This window comes from Mustela nivalis (genome assembly GCF_964662115.1).
Source record: "Mustela nivalis genome assembly, chromosome: 3".
NCBI classification, from domain to species: Eukaryota; Metazoa; Chordata; class Mammalia; order Carnivora; family Mustelidae; genus Mustela; species Mustela nivalis.
This window is the reverse complement of record NC_139022.1, coordinates 120,251,152-120,275,365: the sequence shown is the minus strand read 5'-3', so window position 1 is coordinate 120,275,365 and position 24,214 is coordinate 120,251,152. Positions and strand designations below refer to the sequence as shown.

The 24,214-nt window shown below is 47.2% G+C and overlaps 1 protein-coding gene across 2 annotated transcripts in view; it reads right to left on the bottom strand.

Annotated features, from left to right (window-relative positions):
• The window catches only part of STK10 (serine/threonine kinase 10), a 120,464-nt gene that overhangs the window by 72,960 nt on the left and 23,290 nt on the right, over positions 1 to 24,214 (bottom strand). The window contains exon 2 of one of the 2 annotated variants that reach the window (XM_082726102.1): positions 24,046 to 24,210. In XM_082726102.1, the coding sequence (XP_082582228.1) occupies positions 24,046 to 24,210 (165 nt within the window). The remainder of the gene's footprint in view (positions 1 to 24,045; positions 24,211 to 24,214) is intronic. The other variant, XM_082726103.1, reaches the window with a different exon arrangement.

The window sequence follows — 24,214 nt, the reverse complement described above, 5'->3', positions numbered from 1 at the left end:
AATGACATAATCAGATAAGGGGCTAGTATCCAAAATCTATAAAGAACTTACCAAACTCAACACCAAAAGAACAAATAATCCAATCAAGAAATGGGCAGAAGACACGAACAGACACTTCTGCAAAGAAGACATCCAGATGGCCAACAGACACATGAAAAAGTGCTCCACATCACTCGGCATCAGGGAAACACAAATCAAAACCACAATGAGATACCACCTCATACCAGTCAGAACAGCTAAAATTAATGAGTCAGGAAATGACAGATGTTGGCGAGGATGCGGAGAAAGGGGAACCCTCCTACACTGTTGGTGGGAATGCAAGCTGGTGCAGCCACTCTGGAAAACAGCATGGAGGTTCCTCAAAAAGTTGAAAATAGAGCTACCCTATGACCTAACAATCACTCTACTGGGTATTTACCCTAAAGATATAAATGTAGTGATCCAAAGGGACGCGTGCACCCGAATGTTTATAGTGGCAATGTCCACAACAGCCAAACTATGGAAAGAACCTAGATGTCCATCAACAGATGAATGGATAGAGAAGATGTGGATCATATATACGATAGAATACAATGCAGCCATCAAAAGAAATGAAATCTTGCCATTTGCAATGACGTGGATGGAACTAGAGGGTATTGTGCTGAATGAAATAAGTCAATCAGAGAAAGACAATTATCATATGATCTCCCTGATATGAGGAATTTGAGAGGCAGAGTGGGGGGTTTGGGGGGTAGGAAAGGAAAAAATGAAGTAAGATGGGATCAGGAGGGAGACAAACCATAAGAGATTCTTAATCTCAGGAAACAAACTGAGGGTTGCTGGGAGGAGGGGGGTGTGGAGAAGGTGGTTGGGTTATGGACATTGGGGAGGGTATATTCTATGGTGAGTGCTGTGAAGTGTGTAAGCCTGATGACTCACAGACCTGTATCCCTGGGGCAAATAATACATTATATGTTAATAAAAATAATTAATAAAAAATATTAGAAATAAACTTTTTTTTTAATGGTAAGAACTGGCCTAAAATAGCCCTTGGCTACAGATGCATCTATTCCGCTGCAGGGGGTGGGGGGATCTATGCCTGTCCACAATGAAAGCTCCAGCAGGCCTGTGCTCACTGTGTCCGAGGATGTAAAGAGGCTTCTCAGGATCAAGGGTTCCTGGGTGCAGAGCTGAAGGCCTCTAAGCCCTCACCAAGCCCCAATTCCAAAAGCTGCAAGTACCAAGGACCAACTCCTTAAAACCATCAGAAACTCATCCTTCACACTCCCTTGAGAGCAGCAAGCCACTTGAGGCTCAGGGTTTTCTCAGGACCAGGAGAAGTGAGGTTTGTGATCAGTGTAAACCATCAATAAGCACCAACCAAGGGTCTTCCAGGGGCTCCACAGTGCTAGGTACAGCAGGGCCATAAAAGTCATATTCAATCAACAAACACTATCTGAGCTCTGTGTATAACAAGCCTAGGGACGGGGGACCCAGGATGAACCAGACAGGTCCCTACCCCAAGACCACAGGCAGAGACCAGTACAGGCACATCGTGACTATGTCACCTAAAATCCTGTGGCCATCCTGGAGGGCCTCCCAGAGAAGAGCTGGTTTTGAAGGGCAAATCTGCCAAATGAAGAAGGACAAAGACATTGCAGGAAGCATACAGCAAGTGCAGAGGCAAAGCAGAGTGGAAGAGTATGAAGGGGGAATCGTACAATGTTCCAAGGAGTTCAAATGAATGGGAAGAGAGTGGGTCACAAATGTTACCTGGAACTAGAATTCGAACATCTCCAAATATATGAACTTGACTCTGAAAGCTCTGTGTGTATGTCTGGAGAAAGGTACCAACCAAAGGGTTTTAAAAAGCGGTGTTACAGATAGGTTTCTGCTTTAGAGGATCCCCCCTGGATACAGTATTTCTAAAGGCTAGAAAAGCAGAGGAACAGTGGATTTGGTGCAAATAGCCAAAAGGGTAAGGTATGATGGCTTCCCTCCCCCTGCATATGCAGCATTGGTTCCTTCACTTTTGTGAAACAGCCGGGATAGCTGAGTAGGACTCACCCATCCTCAGTGGGGAGAGGAGGCCTAACTCATTCAAGGGAAATTCTTTGCTTCTTGCACTAAGGGCTGGCTCAGGGCTGGTCTAAGCACAGCCAAGCTAGTGAGCTCTGCTTTGTGGTGTAGGATGCCATGATATCTCCCTCTGGAGCCAATTAGGAAGCACAAAGCCTTGACGGTTGTAGGCAGCCATCTTGCAATCATGAGGGAAGCCTATGTTGAAGACACAGCTGATACAAAGAGGAGGGCAGAGAGAATCACAGCACTACTGAGCCGCACTCGAAATCCCCCTCAAACCTGACCTTCCCCTGTACTTTTCAAATAAAATATGTAAGCCAATTAATTTCTGCCATTGTTTAGGCTAGTTTGAGATTTTCTGTTACTTGTTACCAAAAGCATCTGATCTCACGTTTCACAAGAGATGATGAGGATGAATTAGAACAAAGAGGAGGATGAGGATGCCATCTCACTAGGCAAGTAAGATTTTCCTAGTAATCTCTAGGTGCTACCAGCTAAAAACACTATGTCAGAAGTCTTTGAACTTTACTGTGCATCAGAATCACTTGGAGAACCTGCTAATACAACAAAAGTCACTGGACCCCACCCCTGGCTGGGGTAGGGTCCAAGAATTTGCATTTCTAACAAACACCCGGGCAAGGGTTGCTGGTCCCCTGACCATACTTTGAGAATCACTGCTCTATGGAAATGTGCAAAAAAGCAAGAAGCCTGGACCCTGGGGCCATATCTCGCCTCCCCCTAGCAAAAACTAATATAAAATGCTGGTAGAGATATCTGGGGAGCAAACTGGCAGGATTATCATCTCTTTTATCCTCCTTAATAACCTGAACTTCATCATCAGTGTTCCTTCTTTGTGCCTCTAACCAAAGAGCTAAGGGCTTGGGTAGGATGTAAGAGCATCTTGGTAAACCTTTACCAAATGATGAGTTGAGAAGCCCTGGGTATTTTCAGAGGCTTTAAGGATTTGCTTATTAAAGATCATCAGCAAGAAAAAGATGGACTCCATCACAGTATTTTCCAAAAAAATAAGTGTATAAAAATATTATATATGTATAATATATACACTTACATATTTATAAATTATATATTACTATATATAGTATATATATATATACACTATATATACTAATATATATATTACTATATATTACATATTATACTCCTAAGTGCACGTCAAGGAGTATATGGGGATTAGTAGAGATCGGGTGGGTAGAACTGACACCAAGATCACAAGCAACAGAAGAAAAAATAGACACAATGGACTTCACCAACAATAAAAGCTTTTGTACATCAGAAGACAGGATCAAGAAAGTGAAAAGACAACCCACAAAGTGGGAAAAATACCTGGAAATCATATATTTTGATTAAAAACCTAGTAACCAGAATATATAAAGAACTCTTACAACTTAACAATGAGAGGACAAATAACACAATTTAAAAATGGACAAAGGATTTGAATAAATCTTTCTCCAAAAAAGAGAAAGAATGGCCGATAAGGATATGAAAAGATGCTCACCATCATTGGTCATTAGGGAAATGCTAATCAAAACTACAATGAGAAACCACTTCATAGCTGCTAGGATACCTAGAATTAAAAAGCTGGAGAACAATAAGTGTTGGCAAGAACATGGACAAACTGGAACCCTCAAACAATGATGGGGGAAATGTAAAATGGGGCAGGTACTTTAGAAAATGGGGTAGCAGTTCCTCATAATGTTAAACACAGTATTACCATATGATCCAGCAATTCCGCTCCCAGATAATACATCCAAGATAATTAAAAACATATGTCCATTTGCCAGACTGACTAAGAAAAAAAAGAGAGGACTCATATTACTAATATCAGAAATGAGCAGGGACATTACTACTGATTTTATAGAAATAAAAAGAAGATTGTTAAGAGAGTAACTAAGAACAACTGTAGACCCAAGAAACTAGATAACCTGGACAAATTCCTAGAAACACAAAAAACACAAATTCCTGAATCACACAAAAAATAGAAAATCTTTTTTTTTAAGTTTTTTTTTTTTTTTTAAGATTCTATCTATTTGCTTGACAGACAAAGACCACAGGTAGGCAGAGAGGCAGCCAGAGAGAGGAAGGGAAGCAGGCTCCCCGCTGAGCAGAGAGCCCGATACAGGGCTCGATCCCAGGACTCTGTGATCATGACCCAAGCCGAAGGCAGAGGCCTTAACACACTGAGCCACCCAGGTGCTCCTAAGACTTCATTTATTTATTTGACAGAGAGGGATACAGAGAGGGAACACAAGCAAGGGGAGTGGCAGGCAAAGGGAGAAGCAGGCTTCCCACTTGAACAGGGAGCCCAACACAGGGCTCAATCCCAGCACCCTGGGATCATGACCCGAGCCGAAGGCAAACGCCTAATGGCCAGGCCACCCAGGTGCCCCCCAAATAGAAAATCTTAATGGGTACTATCTAACTCATTCCAGGAGGTCAGTATGACCCTCTCAAATATCAAAGCCAGACAAACACCTGCAAGAAAATAAAACTACAGATAATATCCCTGATGAATACTGATGCAAAATCCTTAACAAAGTACTAGCAAATCAAATTCAGCAGCATATTAAAGAGATTATACACCATTACACAGTGGGATTTATTCCTGAAAGGACGGTTTAACATACAAAGATCAGTCAATGTAATACACATTAATGGAATGAAAGAGGAAAAAAACATGATCATTTTAATTGACTCTGAGAAAGCATTTGGCAGGGTGCCTGGGTGGCTCAGTGGCTTAAGCATCCAATGCTTGATCTCAGCTCAGGCCTTGATCTCAAGGTCATGAGATCAAGCCCCACATTGGGTTCCATACTGCACATGGAGCCTACTTTAAAAAAAATAATAATAATAATAATAAAATTAAAATTAAAGAAAAGAAAAAAACATTTGACAAAATTCAACATTCCTTCATAAGAAAACCATTCAACACATATGGAATAGAATAAAACCACCTCGGCACACCTGGGTGGCTCAATGGGTTACGCATCTGCTTTAGGCTTGGGTCATGAACTCAGGGTCCTGGGATGGGGCACGTCAGGCTCCCTGCTCAGCAGGGTGTCTGCTTCTCCCTCTTCCTCTCTCCCAGCTTGTGCTCTTCCTCTCTCAAATAAATAAATTTTTTTAAAAAGAAGAAAACCACCTCAATGTACCAAAGACCATATATGACAGTGAACATAGTGAACATCACACTCAGTGGTGAAATACTGAAAGCTTCTCCTTTAAGATTAGGAACAACACAAGAATGCCCACTTTCTTCACTTCTAGTCAACACAATACCGGAAGTCCTAGCCAGTGCAATTAGGCAAGAAAAAGAAATACAAGCAAGCAAATTGCAAAGGAGGAGTAAAATGATCTCTGTTTACAGATGACATGACCTTGTATGTAGAAAACCCTAAAGATTATGAACACACAAAAAATTGTTACAACCAGTAAAAACAAATTCAGCAAAGTTGCAGGATATAAAACAATACACAAAATTCAGTTGAGTTCCCATACGCAGACAATAAATAATCCAAAAAGGGAATTAAGGAAACAATTCCATTTACAATAGCATCAAAGAGAAGAAAATAACCCAGGAATACCTAGGGGGAAAAAAAAAAGAGGGGCGCTTGCATGGCATGGGCAGTTGAGCATCTGACTCTTGGTTTTGGCCCAGGTAGGGATCTTGGGGTTATGAGACTGAGCCCTCCATTGGGCTCCACCCTCAGTGAGAAGTTTGCTTATTTACCCTCTGACCCTCCTGCTTGTGCTTTCTCTCTCTCTCTCTCTCTCACTCTCAAATAAATAAATCCTTAAAAAAAAAAAAAAGTATTGGCACAGATGTATAGAAATGGGAACCCTTGTGCATTTCTAGTAGGAATGTGAAATGGTATAGCCATTGTGGAAGAGAGTACAGAGGTTCCTCTAAAAATTAAAAATAGAGGGCACCTGGATGGCTCAGTGGGTTAAAGCCTCTGCCCTCAACTCAGGTCATGATCTCAGGGTCCTGGGTTTAAGCCCCACATCAGGCTCTCTGCTCCACGGGGAGCCTGCCTCCTCCTCTCTCTCTCTGTCTGCCTCTCTGCCTACTTGTGATCTCTGTCTGTCAAATAAATAAATAAAATCTTAAAAAAAAAAAGAATTTAAAAATTAAAAATAGGATTTAAAATATTCAAAATAGAAATCCTTTATGATCTGGCACTTCCACTTCTTGATATATAGCCAAAAGCTGAAAGGAGGATATTCAACAGGTATCTGTCTACCAGTGTTCACAGCAGCACTATTCACAATAGCTAAAAGGTGGAAACAGCCCAAACATCCATCATCAGATGAATGGAAAAACAAAATATGGCATATACATATCATACACACACACACACACACACACACACACACATACACACATAATGGAATATCATTCAGCCTTGAAAAAAGGAAATTCTAATACATGGGTGTACATCAAAGGCAACATGCTAAGTGAAATAAGCCAGCCACAAAAGCACACACACAATCCCTCTTATGTGAGTTTCCCTGAGCTGTCAAATTCATAGAAACAGAGAGCAGAAAGGTGAGTGCCAGGGGATAGGGAGGAGAATGGGAAGTTGGTGTTGATGGTACATAGTTTTGGGGCAGGTGAGTGGCTCAGTTGGCTAAGCATCTGACTCAGCTCAGCTCAGCTCAGGTCGTGAGTTCAAGGCCCACACTGGGGTCCACGCTGGGCATGGAGCCCACAAAATAATTATTAATTAACTAATTTAAAATACCGGTATGAAGACTACTTTCAAGGATCATTTCTATAGTTTGTTACTAGAGAAGTTTCTCTGAATGTGTACAGCACCCAAATGTACCAATATGCCATTTCAGTTCAGGAAGATGAAAAAGTTCCAGAGATGGATGGCGGGAACGATTGCCCAACTTTGTGACCATACTAATGCCACTGACCTGTACTCTTAAAAATGATTATAATGGCAAATGTTTTCTTTTTTTTTTTTAAAGATTTTATTTATTTATTTGTCAGAGAGACGGAGAGAGTGAGAGAGAAAGTAGGTGTTTTCGGGTCTGTAGCCAGACGGTGTCTGTCGCAAGCAGACTGCTTTTGTAGCCGGAAAGCAGCCAGAGGCTCCTGAACAAATGGGCACCACTGTGTGCCTACAAACCTCCATCTACAAACACAAGGGATGGCCACACTTGGTGCACAGGCTGTTGTTCATCAGTCTCCTATTCCAGATAAAGAAAACTGAGGCACAGAGAGAGTCAGGAACTTGTCCCCAACTACCAAGAGACGAGGCCAGGATTTGAACCAAGTGCTTTGACTAAAGACCTCATAACCTATTCCCTGGGCCCAACTTCCTCCCCAAACAGCTGGGAAGACCTACAATACTTCGGACATTTTCCCTGCTGACATCTGAGTATCTTTATTATAAGGTTTTGACTGGACCTGTAAGATAGGAAGTCCTCTCCCACCCTACCCTGGAACCCACAGCAGGTGCAGGCAGAGCAAGGATTTGAACCTGGCCCATGTGCACCAGGCTGCTCACACAGTTGTCCTCCCTTAGGAAGGCGGCTCTGCCTGAGCTTGGATACAAGCAGCACTTGTAAGAGATGCACTTGCTCTTTCCGGGCCCTCTTGTCAGGAGGAGTTCCTTCACCATCACCGGTCTCCCTCCTCCCCACCCATGAGCTTTGTTTCCCTGGAGACATGAGCCCATACCCACGCTCAGAGGGTGCCCGATGGTGGACAGCCGGCAGCTGCTGGCTTCTTCTCTGGCTGAAGGCCAAAGGAAACTGGAAACCTGTGTTTGCTCCCCATCAGTTTAGATTAAGCAGCTGTCATGGAACAGCGTAAGGGTCACGGCCTCGTTACATGATCTTGGCGGGTCACATCACCTCTCCCGTCACTCACGCCTTCATTGATTCACTTACCCATGGATTCGTCAGGCACCCATCTACCCTGTCCCTATACTATGTTAGCTCCTTGGGCTATGGCAGTGAAAAACAGCCCCTGTGCTCCCGGAGTTCTCATTCAGAAAACCAAACCTCCGCATCTCGGAGATGAGTCCACCTGGCAGGGGGTCTCGGGGAAGGGGGCACCAAACACCACTCAGCCGTACAGCTCAATACAGAAGGCATCACCTCCTTTTCCAGCCTGGGGATGCTCTCGGCACCAGCTTCTTCAGAGCTGTGCAAATCAATCAACTCATGACTCCTTAAGACCAATGAAGCCAGAATCAAAAATCTCACCTCTCTACTAGATCTGCCTTTCAGGGCCAAACACCAACAACAAGGTGATTTCTGCCCTTGGAAGTAACACACCAAGAAAACGCCAGGTATGCAGCCATTTGACCTACACAGGCTCACTCAGTCCCCTCAACCTCAACAGGCTGAGTGCCTGCCAGGTCAGGGACCTGGGGTCAGCCTCAGTTTCCCCAGCCATGACATTTCACTGGAATCAAGACCTTATTCCGTGCCAGGCCCTGTGCCACATGCTTTGCGTGGATTATCTGAAAACATGACCCAGCACACAGTGAGTCTATGCTCAGTAAGTGATACCAACTGTTATTAGCATTTAGTGATACTTTATTCCCAATTTTACATATGGGGAAACTGAGGCTCAGAGAGATTAAGGTCTCTCTGGTTAAAGGGTTTTTTGTTTTCTTTTTTTAATAAAAGCAAACAAACTAAAACCAGAATAAGAAAAAAAAAAATCAGATTTTTTTTTATGGTGTCAACACCATAAACCCAGATCTGAGTAAAGAGAAGACAGGGAGACTGCAGGAGAGGCCCCAACAATCCATACCGGAAAGGGACTGCTGAGTCCACAGAAGCTTTTGTGATGGCACAGCGGGTCCCTTCCCAGCCAGAGAACCAGCCATACCTCTCAAGGCTGTGAATGGACGAAAGGAGTAGGGGCAGAGCCAGGACCTGAACTGGGACGATCTGGGTGCCAAGTCTGGGCTCTGTTCATCTCCCCAGCTCATGTGCCAGACCTAGTGACCCCATCCCCCTTTTCATGCTTCAAGGAAGAAGCCACAGAAAGCTTGAGTCCCAGCCCCTGGGTGGTTAGGGGAAAGGCCCCCTCTCTCTCCAGGCTCCAGCCCTCGCTGGGCCCCACTGGGCCCCAGCGGTCAGCTCACACATACCAAGGGAGCTTGCTCACCAGGAGATAAGGGAGCTGGGATGTCCCAGCCCAGATAAGAAAAAGCTTGGACCACCCACAGGGTTTAGACATTAACTTTTACAGCCCAGGCCATAGGGCCGAGCAGCAGGATTGGGGGGCACCACCATAGACCAGTGGTCCCCGCAGGACAACTGAGGCAGGCACAAGCCAGAGATGAGGCATCACCATTCTGCTCTGTGCCTGGGGCCCCCTTACCTCCCCAGCCTTCCCTGAAGCCAGTAAAGAACACTGAGTACACCCAAGGTGCTCAATAAATAAATGCTGGCAACATTCCTGGAACTAAAGTTAAATAAGCCAGAGCTGGGAGGTCTGGACACAGTCCCAGTTCTGCCACTGTCCTTCGGTGGGGCTGGCAGAACCCCTTTCTTGCTCTAGTCCTCAGTTTCCACACTTGGAAAATGAAGCTCTGAACAGCTGTAAGTCATTTGCAACATGGGCATTATAGGGCTCAAGGGGAGGAACTAAAGTCCCTTTATCATGGAATAAGTAGTTTATACCTATAAAAGTCCATCCATATTAGCAAAGCCTCAAGCTCGCATATGATCAGTAAGTGTTCACTGGGTACATGAATGAATGATTATAAGTGAAACATGTCAGCGGCCTTAAGATGCCCAGAATTCAGGGCAGAACAGCCAAAGGCTGACAAACACAGCAGACACCAGGATTCGGCAAAGCAAGCTGGATGGAAGCTCCCAATTCTGCCCCCTCCCCCACCCCCCCACAGAGAGCGGAGAGCCGATGGCTGCCATAAGTGAGCACCTAATGCATACTGGACCGTGCTAAGCATTCCTTTACTGGAAGCAGTTTTACTCATCCTTCTGCAGTTTGGGAAGCTGAGGTTTGATGAGGAAAGGGCTTCCCCAAAGCATGTCCCTCAGCATGTAAGGGACAGAACCAGGACATAAAGCCAGTCTGTCTGACTCCAAGACACAAAGGCGGCTGAAGTGTGGAGCCTAGAGAAAGCCCTTTGCCTCTATGGGCTTCTTTCTTTCTGGGGAAACAGACAGGTACCACAATCATCCAGGCCTCCCAGCCCTGGGCAGGGGGACACCCCATCAGCGCACAAGGCAAAAGGCTTCTGGTTCCTCAACAGAGGTCTATAGAAAGAAGGCCACAGAGCGGCCACCAAACACTAAACAGTCGACACAAAAATGTCTCTAGCTTCTCAGCAGCCTTGTCCCTGTAGGTGGAGTCCCCAAACCTCCGCACCTCTGAGCTCCAAACCAAACAATGTGGCCATTGAGTGGGGCAGCCCACGCCCACAAGGCCTCCCTGGAACGCGGGGCCTCCTTCCTCCACCCCCAGCTGCGCCTGCCACGTCCACAGAAAGCCCGTGGAAGGAACCATGTGAACCGAGTGGCCTCAATGGGCCGGAAGGGCACTCGGAGCACAGGGGATGACCTTGGGGCCTGGGGGGCAGGGGATGGGGCGGGTAGAGGGGCAGTTCTGCCACGGCAGAGAGGAGAAGCAATGATCTGACAAGCTTCTGAGCCTGTCTAGTACGTTCTAGGGCCCCTTGGCCACAAGCCCAGAGGTGGGGCCGTGTCCTAATATGCTGGCACAAGTCCCTGGGCGGCTCTGGGGTGCTACTGAGGTGACTGGAATCCGGGAGTGCCTCACCCCTTCTGGTGCTGTCCAGGCCAGAGATCAGGAGCATTGGCTTCAGGACCAAAGTCCCCTGAGCCCAAGTCCAAAGGCTGCTGCTGGGTGATGGCAAGCCTCCATTTCCTCATCTAAAAAATGGGGCAACTCATTGCTATCCTGACACGGACTGGGGAGATTAAATGAGATCGCACGTGTAAGAATAACAAACATAGGCCCAGCACTTAGCCAAAACCTGACAGACGACAATCACGGTCATCATTTGGATAGTCACTGCCAACACCACTATCCTCACCACACCACCTTTCAGGAAAGGCCAAGTTCAGGCTTAGAACCAGACTCTGGGGCAGATGCAAACTGAACGTGCAGTCCCTGGGGAGAGAGACACGGGAAGATGTGTGTCTGCACACACATTTTCCATCCATCTCACCATCTGTCTGCCCAGCTCCCATTCCCAGCTGTGCCAGGACCCTTGCAGAGACAGAGAGGAAGGAGCCAGGGCCATGAACCTGCCCTCTGGGAAGGTAAAGTCATGGAGTGAACAGGGTCACAGGCAATACCTGCCGGGTAGGTGACACCATTTTCAACTAAATTTGTTAAACATCTGTGGCATTTGAGATGGTCCATAGACATGTGCTGGGGGGGTGGGGGGAGGCACCGGAAGGAGGCAGGCAGGGATCCACAAGCCAGGGCATGAATGTGTGAAGGAATATTGGCTGCCCCGCTGACTCGGTGAGGTCTCATACCGTCACAGGAGTCTGTGGTTGTGGGAACAGGAGACACAGACAGGAGTAACCATGATGGAGTCTCCCAGACTCTACAGCAGCTAGAAATGTTCGAGTTCCCCTCAGTGACAACATGAGCCCAAAGTCTCCTGACAGAGATGGAATGGGAGGGCACCACTAGGAGGACAGGAGAGAGCCCCACGACCCCCCATACACCCAGGACTGGAATGATCTGTTCCCTTCGGGGCCCAGCAGGGCACAAATGCTACCCAGGACTGGGGCCAGGGGGCACACAGGCAGATGGGGGGCAGGTGCCCATCTCCGGGAGGCTACACTCAGCCAGCTCCCAGATGCCATACAGACCTACAGGCCCATGGAGCCAGAACTGCCAACCCTTCCAACCAAGCCAGGATTCTTAAATGAAAGATGTCAATTTATAAAGGCTCATACTATTTCAAAAAATTGGAAAATCCCCCTCAAAACAGTCTGTGGGCCTGATTTACGCACTTATCTGCCCATCCAGACCTTAAACGACACCTCTAACCTGTTAACTAAGTGCCTAGCACAGGGCTTCTACTCTCCGCCAGCTGGGACACGCTGGGTTTCTAACTCTGAACAAAGCACTATGAGGTCAGTATCTTCACCCTGGGTCCAAATGAAGAAACTGAGGCTCTGAAGCATAAGAAGACCTGTCCTGGGTCACACAGCAGGAGAGGGGGCTGTCAGATTCCAACCCAGGTCTGGGTGACCCCAAAGCCCATGCCTGATGGACTGAAGGGATGTGACAGTTACAGGAGGGCTGAGGAGGGGATGACAGCTGGCTGACAGGGTCAGATAGTCAACAAAACCCATGGTGACATGCTTGGGGAATGTGATGGGCAAATCCCTAGAGCAGAGTCACCCTGGCTCCTCTGAACGTCACACACACCCAGGCAGGCTATGCCACCAGCAGGATTCCAGGCAGCCCCAGGTCACTGTCCACTCACATGCCCACCTACAGGACTGCACCTGTGCCCAGCCAGGGGATGCCAGCAGTGCCAGGAGGACCAGCGAGGCCTGAGGTAGAAGCTGGGTGGACCCCGTGGCCACAGGACCCCTCTCCACCATGCACTGACAAGCAATGTTCTGCCAGACAGTGGGCTCCCCAGGTGGATGGCAGGAGGTCACACATAGCATTCTTTGGACTGTTCCTAGGGGCTCACAGGGCTGGCAACCAAGGAGGAGACAAGGTTTTAGGGCCCAGATGATCTGGTTTGGAACCTGGCTGTGAGTCAAGACAAGTCACTCTCTCTCTGACCTTTGGTCTTCACTTCTGTAAAATGGAGGGGACCCCATCTCTAATTTGTGACAGTTCAGCTGTCACAATTAGTTCAGACTTGTACTATGACAGTTCAGAGCATCATGAAAGAGCCCAGCTTTTGTGGACTTGTCCTTCTCACCACCCCTCCCCGACTTCTTGATTCCTGCTCTCGCCCAAGAAGCTGCAGGCCTCCTGAAATGAGCCAACTTCGGTGGAAATACCTCGAGATCAACCCTTCCAAGTCTCTCGAGTTGTGGACCAGGAAGCAGGGGCACAGACAGGGTATGGTGCTTGGTTACAGTCACACAGCGACTGGGTCTCAGATCCAGGAAGATCTCAGTATCCTGACATCAGCCCTGCGCTCCTGCCACACTTTCTAGATGTACACAGTGCTGCTAGCCACTTCCTACTATCACCTTCGCTTCGCAGCTCTGGCTTCTTTAAGGCCAGATAGGCAATCTCTGTCAGTGACCAACAGTTGCCCTCCTAGCCCAAGGCGACAAGCCACAGAAACCCTGGCCAGTGAAATGTGGTCATCGGGTCATGTGGACAAGTGCGGACAGGGGGCCCCTCCCATCCACACCCTGCTCTGTGACCCTGGGACCTGCACTTCCTCTTTGCAGAATGTTTACTTTCAGACAAGAAGCCACACTCTGAAAAGCCCCCAGTCACTCTTGTGGGGTCACACACACACACACGTCGGTACACATGATCAGGAAGTTCACAGAGCCTTTGCAAGCCTATTTTTAGACTCCCCAGGCCAGGAGACCTGGCTTCAGAGCCCACCAGGTCTGAGTAGCTAACTTGTGGGGCAAAGGAAGCTGCATATATGAAAAAAACGTGCTCTCACACACTTTTCTACAAACATGATCCTCTTGGTTATCCTTACTTTCCTCGGTTTTGATAGAGATGTGAGAGAAGAAATGTTTCCTCTCAGTTCTTCTTGAAGTTAAACACTGGCACACTGCAATGACAAACAGGCCTCAGCATCAGGGATGCATCAGGGAGTGGTGAGGTCTGAGGCTCATTGGAGATCACATCCCTATCTGTGGGGGCCCTTGACACTTGCTGCCATGCAGCCTAGACAGCCGTAGCTCTAGAACGTTCAAGGCCAGAATCTGCCAAAATGCAAGCAACAAATTTCTAAAAACGTCTCACATGCCAAACAGAAAGTGTCTGGAGGCCCAGTCTGGTCTGAGGTCATCCATCTGCAACTTACTCTGAGGGCTAACACGCTGATGAGGGGCCGTGGCTCCCAGCCTATCTGCCACGGTCAATACCATCCCACCCGCCAAGAACGAGCAAAAGACTGAATGGTAAAGACCTGTAGTTTTCAATGGGGGTGAGTCTGCAACCACCCCCCTCACCCTGGGGATATGTGGCAACATCTGGAGACGTTTTTGGTGGTCAGACTGAGCAGGGAGGTGGGAAGTTCTATCGGCATCTAGTTGGGTAGAAACAGGGATGTTGCTAAACATTCTAAGATCCAGAGCAGTGCACCGCCCCCCAACACACACACACAGAGAATGATCCAAACCCTGCTACAGACCAGAGTCCATGGAGCTACTCTGGGGGCCACCTTGGGAATGGGGAAGTCTGTACTTATGTGAAGAGGTCCACTTGACAAGTTCCTCTTAGCAAGGCTGAAGCCCGGCAGTGCCCAGGCTAAAGGCTTTGGCAGTCAAAGGGATCGCGTTAGAATTTAACGAATTGGTTTATTTCTGCTTATGGCAAGTGGGTCCTAGTTTTCCATTTAGGGCAGGGAGATGACAGTTTCTTTTTAAATAAGTGTATTTAATTTCTAGAAAGTGAGTCACTTGAAGAAAAGAAAAGGTTAACTATCACAGAGGAAGTGGAATGAATGAGGGGTGGAAGAGGCGACCCAGCAAGGCTATCATATAAATTCTGTAGAGATTCAGCACTGAGCACAGTTAGCTCAGACCCAGGGAAAACCCAGGGAGACTCCCTGAGGGTGCAAACCTTCCACACCAGGAGTCACTGCTCTGATCGGTACTCAGCAAGGGGACTGCTGGGCGAATTAAGTTACCGCAAAACTTTCTGACCAGATGAAACCAGGGGGCACAGGGTCTTCTGAACACGACCTGCGCCAGGTCTCCAGGATGGCCAAGCCTGCTGTGTGCACAGGAAGGCCTTTCCTCACTCTGTGGTGTTGTTACCCTTCTTACTGGGGGGACATGATCACAGCGATGCCTCAGGAAGGTTTGCCACATAAAAGGCAGAGAAGCCAGAACAGAGGGAGATGCAGGAAACTGGTGGTAGAAGGAGGTGGAAGGCATTGAGGGAATGGGAATAAAGGGCTAGGAGTGGAGGGGAGAGAGGGACAATGGCATTAACTAAGCACCCACTTGGTGCCACACCTGTGCTGCTGCCCACACCTGACCTGCATGCCTCACTTAATCCTTATCACAAGATATGTTGTGTCACCATCATCTCCACTTGTGCTAAAGAGACAGAGCCCCAAAGGTTAGCTAAGATCCATACCGGCACCGAGAGGACTGGAGCCCATTCCCTCGCTGCAAGGCAGGAAGAGAACACACACACTTGAGACAGGCACGGAGGAGGAGTGAAGGGACTCAGACACCAAACAGACTGATGGCTGAAGAAGGCACTGCCCTGCTTGAAGCCCCCAGGGGTTTCCTGACACCTACATTCAGATCACAACCCCCACCTTCCCGACTCCTGTCTCCCACTACCCTCACCCCGGCACAGTGCCCCTCACTGTCTTTGAACACAGTTCACACACTCTCACTTGCTGTCACCTTGGTCCTCCCTCCACTGGCTCCTTCTCAAATGCCACCTCCTCAGAAAGGCATCCCAGACCACACACAGAAGGTAGCTTGTCCTGTCCCCAGGCCTCACCTCCTGCTGGCTCGAGTTTGATTTTCCTCCAGTATGAAGCCCAAACACCCCCTTGGCTGGTCAGATCCAACCTGCCTGCATCAATTTCCGTATCCAGAGGGCCTGAGACAGGGCTTGGCCCAAAGAAGGAATCCAGCAGAGACTTGGTTATATGAATAAATGGAGAATACAGCTAACTGCCAGGACTGCAGGCTTAATTTCCCCAAGATTACCCAGGCTTCTAGAGGCCAGAGTCGGATGTTCTGGGGTGAACAGGTAAAAGATTAAGACAGCAGGGTCTGTGTCCTGTCAGAAAGGCTGAGCCATGGGATGCCGGGGCAGTGCAGTCCCCTGAGTGTCTGACTTTCGGTTTCGGCTCAGGTCACGATGTCAGGGTTGTGAGGTTGCCCCTCCCACTCCTGCACATGCTCTCCCCCTTACTCTCTAGAATCAATCAATCAATCTAAAAAAAAAGGAAAGAAAGAAAGAAAGAAAGAAAGAAAGAAGGAAGGAAGGAAGGAAGGAAGGAAGGAAGGAAGGAAAGAAAGAGCCTGAACAAGACCTGCAGTCAGGAAAGGATCAGAAGGGGTTTCATAGTCATCACCGTGTGAAAAGCAGGATTCCAACCACCCTCATCGCCCCTGATTCCACACAAGGAAAAGCTTTAGAGGATTCAAGATTCCTTCCCTCTTCCCTAGCAGCTACCACTCACTAAGAGAACTGCTTCTTTCAAAAACATGGCCAAAGCTGGCCCCAGGACGTGCTCTGTGGGGTTTCAATCTCCCCAGGACAGGGCGGGCCCCAAACAGCCACAGCAATCTAGAGGGGGACCAGCACGGGCGTCCATTCCTTCCCTTGCACTGGACCAGCCCTAGGCGAGAATGAAAGCAGGGCCCAGTCTCCCAGAGGCGACACCAAGACTGGTAACTGCTGAAATGTGGGTGGTAGAAGGAGAGAGAACACCTGGAACAGAGAGTAAAGGAAAGGAAGACAAATTCCACCTAGAGGTACGGGGAAGCGAAAAGGCCTCACTGAAGCTCTTGCTAACCCCACATGACATCCGAAGGGCGGGCTGGGGGGAGGGGACAGGATGAGCCAATAGCTGGAGGCGCTGCCTCCAATAGCTTAGAAGAACTGGAGAAGAGAACTGGGAAAGCATCCTCGGGTGGCAGACTACAGCCTGTGTCCTGGGTGTGGAATCTATCCTGGGGAGCCGGGGAAGGGCTTTTTATAAGGCAGTGTTACATGAGTAAGTTCCCTCATCCGAGGTCTTTTCTGCATGTCTGGCCTTGTGACGAATTTGCTGTGTGACTTAGAGTAAATCCCAGACCCTCTCTGGTCTGCAGATGCCTCATCTTCAAATGAGTGGGGGCTATGTGGTGCCCAACTGCAGCTTTCCGTGGTTTAGTCAATACTCCTGGGGTCTGGCTCCAGTGGTGTGCTAGAGCTAGCCTTCACTGGCTTAGGAAACTGATGGTGACATTTCCAGGAATTTTTGTAAGCCGGCTGTTAAAACACAACCATGATTAAAAATTAAGTTACATAACTTTGTAATTTTTGGAATGGTGTTAAAAACAAAGATGACAAATACTCTAAACTCATCCTTTTCCTCATCATTTTACCACATTCTACTGTTACCTCTACTCTGGATATTATTTACCTCTACTGCAAACCTCTTTCCAGCTGTCAGTGACATGGTGTTTGTAGCCTGAAATTAACCAAAGTGGGAATGTTTACACTACGGAAATTGGCAGATGCTCTATATCAGGGGTGTTCTCCTCCAGGAAGTAACTGTTAAATATTTCCCATCATCCCACTCGCTCCCACTCCGGGATCGCCTCTTGAAAAACGGACCCAACCCTTGCAAGACTTTCCCAGAGACCAAAATCTAGCTCAGGGCTGAGGGTGGGGACAGGAGGGATGTTGATGGAGAGGGGTCATTTTAAACCAAAGCAAATTCACAGGGGCAGCCCAGGGGTTCCTACACTCACTCATTTTGGGGCCCTGAGTCTACATCCAGAGCTGCACTGTGGACACTGTCCAATCCAGCACCCACTAACCACACTTGGAATGTGCCTGGTGTAGAACTAAATGTATTTCATTCACTTTTAATTAATTTAAATTTTAAAACTGACACTCAATTCCATTACTTGGAAACATTTAAGAATGTTGAGACAACTTTGCATCTACTTTGTCAACTGTAAATTTTATGACATCTAAATATAGATTCCTGGTGAAAATTTAGCTGCTGAATTGAGATGTGCTCTCAGTATAGAACACAGACTGGAGTTGAAGGCTTAGAATGAAAAAGGTAGTAAAATACCTCATTAATAATTTTTATATTGGGCACCTGGGTGGCTCAGTGGGTTAAGCCTCTGCCTTCGGCTCAGGTCATGATCCCGGGGTCCTGGGATGGAGCCCCACATCGGGCTCTCTGCTCCGCGGGAAGCCTGTTTCCTCCTCTCTCTCTGCCTGCCTCTCTGCCTACTTGTGATCTCTCTCTGTCAAATAAATAAATAAAAATCTTTATTAAAAAATAATAATTTTTATATTGCTTACATGTCAAAATAATATTTTGGATATACTAGGTTAAAAAAATTATTATTTAAACTAACTTCATCTGTTTCTTTTTTTAAAATACAGCTATTAGAAAATTTTACATTACCTATGTGGCTTACGTTACATGTCTACTAGACAGTGTTGGTCTAGAGTATTCTGGGTTGTTTTTCCCCCATTTGCACCATTTGATATTCAAAAGCAGAAGTAGGCTTAAGAAACTACGGCAGGATTTTGCTAAGATTACAAATCCTGGAAGAAAACGAGCTCATCTTGTCAGATTGTAGGTGAGGTGGTTTGGTGAATGTCCACTGACCCAGTCAGGGGGAAGATCTCTCCCTGGATGCCATGGCTGGGGAAAGGGTTCAGGGCAGCTGGGTGAGAGCTGGTTTCTCATGCCCGAGGCCAAGCCCTGAGAGCAGATCTAGGTCCAGGACGGGTTTTGTCAAAGACACCAGTATGACAAAGATGGCTCCTGGCACTACACAGGAGGCCTGGATCCAAGACCCATCACGCAGAAGGAAACACCAAAAAGTCAGTACCACTTCCAACCTTGTATCTCAGAACAAGACTTCTTCCTCCCCTACTTTTGCGCATGCTTTCTCTCTCTTCAAACTGCTCTTCCTTCTCCTGGCCCTCTGGAGAACTCCCACGCATCCTTCAAGATACAGCTCAAGTGTCCCTTTTGCAGCTTTTGCTGACCCAGTAATGTTCCCATCTCACAACATTTTCTTACTGCTTTCTGGTTGACCTCAAAGCTTTTACTCTTGCTCCCTCAAACCTGATTTCTTTCTAAAACACAAAATATATCTTCCCTCTGGGAAACTACCACAGAGTCCCCCTTACGTGAAACAGTTCTCACAGCTTAACGAGCACCAGAGTCGCCTAAAAGGCTCCTTAAGGGGTGCCTGGGTGGCTCAGTGGGTTAAGCCCCTGCCTTCAGCTCAGGTCATGATCTCAGGGTCCTGGGATCGAGCCCTGTATTGGGCTTGCTGCTAACGGGGAGACTGCTTCCTCCTCTCTCTCTGCCTAATGCTCTGCCTACCTGTGATCTCTCTCTGTCAAATAAATTAATAAAATCTTAAAAAAAAAAAAAAAGTCTCCTTAAAACAGACTGCTGGGCCCCACCCAGAGTTTCTGATTCAGCGTGTCTATCTGGGTTGGGACCTGATACTTAGCATTTCTCACAAGGTCCCAGGGGTCACTGCTGCTGCTGGTCTGAGGGCGCTACTTTGAGAACCACTGATCTAAAAAGTTAAGTGCTGGGAATGCCCAGTTGGCTCAGTCAGTTAAGCTTTTGCCTTCGGCTTAGGTCATGATCCCAGAGTCCTGGGATTGAGCCCAGCACAGGCTCCCAGCTCAGCAGGGGAGTCTGCTTCTCCCTCTCCCTCTTCCCCTTTCTCAAATTAATTAAAACTTTAAAAAAAAAAAATAAAACACAATAAATGTTAAGTTCAAACTCTTCACCTTGGCATTGGAAGCCCTGCACACAACACGGGCTCTAATTACTTACAGCCCTTGTCTTTCCACATGCTGCCCTTGATCCTAGACCACCCGTTCTCCAAATGCCACAAATTTCACGCCTCTGCACCACTGACCATGCTAACCCTTCTACGGGAGGCCCTTTCCCCGTCCTCCACCTCGTTCCAGCAACTTCTGCCTTGATTTCAAAATGTCTAAAACCCAAATCCTCAAAAATGAGGACATGGCAACTTTAAGGGCTACAAAATAACAAACGCAGGCAGTTAAGGGGCAGCTACAGAAGACAGCAGTGAGAAATGGTTCCAGCCGCAGCAGCGGCCCTGGGTAAGAAAGCACCAACCTAAAGGCAACTTTGGGTCAGAACATTCTCATGTATCTATTTAAACAACCTCATGACAGTCACAGCCCAGTTACAAACTGTTCTTCTTTTCTATCTGATTTCCAAACCTGTCACTTTGTAGCTGTGTGACCTTGGGTGGGAACTTACTTAACCTCTTTCTTTCTTATTTTCATCTGTAAAATGGGGAAAAAGCAACTACCTCATAGAATGAAAAGCAAATGACATAATCGCAGTAAAACAGCTTTAAAAGGCCTTGCTCACAGTAAGCCCTCAGTAAATGTTAGCGTGCTTAGTATTATCCTTGGACCTGGGGAAGTCAAGAACTTGGTACCGGGCCACAATCAATACTGGGGACAGACATATAAAAGATGGTTTTCGTAATGAGTCCATGATCAGCAGTTCAAGAAAGATTATATGGATGGACAGGAGGATGGATGGACAGATAAGCAGATAATGTTGGCTGGGTGTGCTTTGTGGACAGGTAAATGGAAAAATGCCTGGTAAATATGAAAAGTGGCCCTGTGACACTAGTTCAGCAATGGACACTACTGATGCTTAAAAATATTCCTAAAGAGGGGCACCTGGGTGGCTCAGTGGGTTGAAGCCTCTGCCTTCAGCTCAGGTCATGATCCCGGAGTCCTGGGATCGAGCCCCACATCGGGCTCTCTGCTCGGCAGAGAGCCTGCTTCCTCCTCTCTCTCTGCCTGCCTCTCTGCCTACTTGTGATCTCTGTCTGTCAAATAAATAAATAAACAAAATCTTAAAAAAAAAAAAATATTCCTAAAGAGGTTCACAGACAAGCAGACAAAAATTCAAAGAGGTCCATCACAACTTTGTTTCTAACAGAAAAAAAAAAGGAAGCAGTGTACATATCTAACAACGGAGAAAGGCACAGTCAGAAGATGGAATTCTACCAAATAATCAAATATGAAGATGCAGGTGTTTCCCCCACTCACATGAAAAGTGGTTCTCAACAGACCTTAAGTAAATGGGGTATCTGGCTGGCTCAGTTGGTAGAGCACACAACTCTTGATCTCAGGGTGGAAAGTTCAAGCCCCATGTTGGGTGTAGAGATTACTTTAAAAAAATAAATAAATAAAGGACGCCTGGGTGGCTCAGCCGATTAAGCAGCTGCCTACAGCTCGGGTCATGATCCCGGGTCCTTGGTTTGAGTCACACATCGGGCTCCCTGCTCAATAGGGATCCTGCTTCTCCCACTTCCCTCTGCTCCCTCTGCTTGTGCTCACTCTCTGTCAAATTAATAAATAAAAATATTTCATAAATAAATAAGACTTAAGTAAAAAGAGTTAAAGGTAAAGTTGTAAGTATGGGGTCAATTCTTTTTAAAAAACCTGTTGGGGGGCACCTGGGTGGCTCAGTGGGTTAAGCTTCTGCCTTCAGCTCAGGTCATGATCTCAGGGCTCTGGGATCAAGCCCCATATCGGGCTCTCTGCTCAGCAGGGAGTCGGCTTCCCCCACCCTTGCCTGCCTCTCTGCCTACTTGTGATCTCTGTCTATCAAATGAATAAATAATTTTTTTTTAAATTAAAAAATAAAACTTAAAAACCTGTGGGTATGAGTATGTTTGTGTATATATATATTTTAGAAGCCTAGAAAAATATTTTTTAGGTATGGTTATCTCTGGTACAAAAATTTGAACGGTTTTAATCTTCTTTTTCTGTATATTCTCATTTTTTTCTGCTAACTATATATATATATATATATATATATATATATATATATATATTTAATTTCTTAAAAGAGAAAGCTTTTGAAAAAGCAGCTCGATGAATCAGGACAGAGGAAACACGTAGGCACAGGTGTGACCACGAGCTAGAGGGCATGTCCTCTCTGTGCCTGGGTCTCCATCCTGTTCAGCACCCCCTGAGATACCTAGAGACCATAGATGAGGAAGGGTTTGGATTCTGCAGCTGGCAGTCTGGGGGTGGTTTTAAACCCCCAGTGACATCCAGGAGGCGCCCCAAGGAGACACTCAGAGAGGTAAAGGGAAGTTGGTTTCTATCCAGGACTGGAAGGGGAGGCAGAATCCATGGACAGACCACTGGGCGAGCTGGGGGGGCGGGTCACATTCTCACTGCCCTCAGACAGTGGCTTCCTTAGGCTCCATCAAATGAGAAGGATCAACTCTGATGGGAGTTTCTAAACTCTCTTTTGGTTTTCTTTTCTTTTTCTTTTTCTTTTTTTTTTTAGATTTATTTATTTATTTATTTGTCAGAGAGAGCAGGAGCACAGAGAGCTGCGGGCAGAACACGAAGAGCGAGAAGCAGGTTCCCCGCTGAGCAAGGAGCCCGATGTGGGACTCGATCTCAGGACTGTGGTATCATGACCTGAGCCAAAGGTAGATGCCCAACCAACTGAGCCACCCAGGCGTCCCTCCTTTGGTTTTCTTAAACAGCAGGATTCTTTTCCCAAATGAAACAACTCAGTTTTCCCCATCAAGCATCAGTGACTTGTTCCTAAAAATTGGCATCCCGTGCAAACATAAATAAATAAATAAAACCTGGGATAAATAAATAATAAATAAACAAACATAAATAAAGAAAACAAACCTGGGATAAATACATGATAATAAATTAATAAATTAATAAATCCCCCCCTTTTTTAAAGATTTTATTTATTTATTTGACAGACAGAGACACAGCAAGAGCAGGAACACAAGCAGAGGGAGTAGGAGAAGGAGAAACAGGCTTCCCACTGAGTAGGGAGCCCGATGCGGGGCTCAATCCTAGCACCCTGAAATCATGACCTGAGCTGAAGGCAAACTCTTAACCTACTGAGCCACCCAGGTGCCCCCTCCCCTTATTTTAAAATCACAAAGCACCACTTGTCACCTCCTAACTTCCCATTAATTTCCTAAAATGTAACTAAAGCATAGTCACGCTCTCTCTGAACTTCAGGAACTACCATGATAGGCAGTCGAGCTTCCAACACCCCCCTGCTGACTACCCAGTCGTGAGTAACCTGGTCACTGTGTGCAGCACCACGGACCTGGACCGGCTCTCCCAGCTGCCGCACCCCTGCAGACACCCAGGCCTGCCGCCCCTCAGCTCCCTCTGCAAAACACCTACGTGTGCTTCTGAAGCATGTGCAAAATGCCTACATGTGCAACTGTATCCACAATTCACTCCGCACTCATTCTGCGCAGTGATTCTGTAACAAATGTTGCTCTGAGCTTTGGGAACACAGATACGTTGCTTTACCTAGAAAACACTTGCTGAAAAAGAGTCCAAAGAGACACCTGTGTTCCAAAAGTCTAGGTTTTATAAACTGAGAGGCATTCAGACCAGACAAGGTCCACGGGACAGGTATTGTGTGGGGCGGGTGTGCCCGGGGCAGACCCGGGAGCACTGCAGGATTACCCTAGAGAAGCTTGGGGTGATCCTGAGTTTGGAAGGTGGGGCTCAAAGCTGCACTGTGCACATCACACTCAGGCTGCTGATGGAGAACAGGGGCTGTTAAGGGTCCCCCTTCCTTAGCGCCACCACTGAAAAGAATCCCCACACAGCACCCACAGCTAATAACAATGCCACTGCTACAGATAATAAAGCAGCGAACAGTCACCGAACATATGAGCTAGGTACCATTATTACCCCCATCTTGCAGTTGGAAAAACTAAGGCAGAGAAGTTAAGAACCTGCCTAGGGCTCTCCAACTTGTAAGGGCCAGAGTTGGATTTGAGGCCTGGCAGCAGAACTTTAGAGTTCTTTCCTGCTCTAATCCAGTGTCCCCACTCCCCGCAAAAGTGGGGGGCTCTGCAGGAAGGGAAGGAGAGGCGGGACCTCCAGCCCCTCTGCTTCACCTTCTTCTCACCCCAGCCCTTGCCCTCAAAGCAGACACTGAGAAAGAACGGAGGGCCTCTGAACCAGGCTAGCTTGGCCTACCACACCACAGGGACCCAGAGGGGACAGCAGGTGGCCCTTACCCACAGCTTCCCATCGTAATAGTAGGCTCCCAGGAGCTTGACAATGTAGGGGTGGTCACAGGTGGCCAGGATGTCGATCTCCACGGTGTAGTCCTCCAGCTCCTCCTCACTCTTGGTCTCAATTACCTTGGCGGCAGCCAAAGCACCTGTCTCCTTGTTCTTGGCCTGC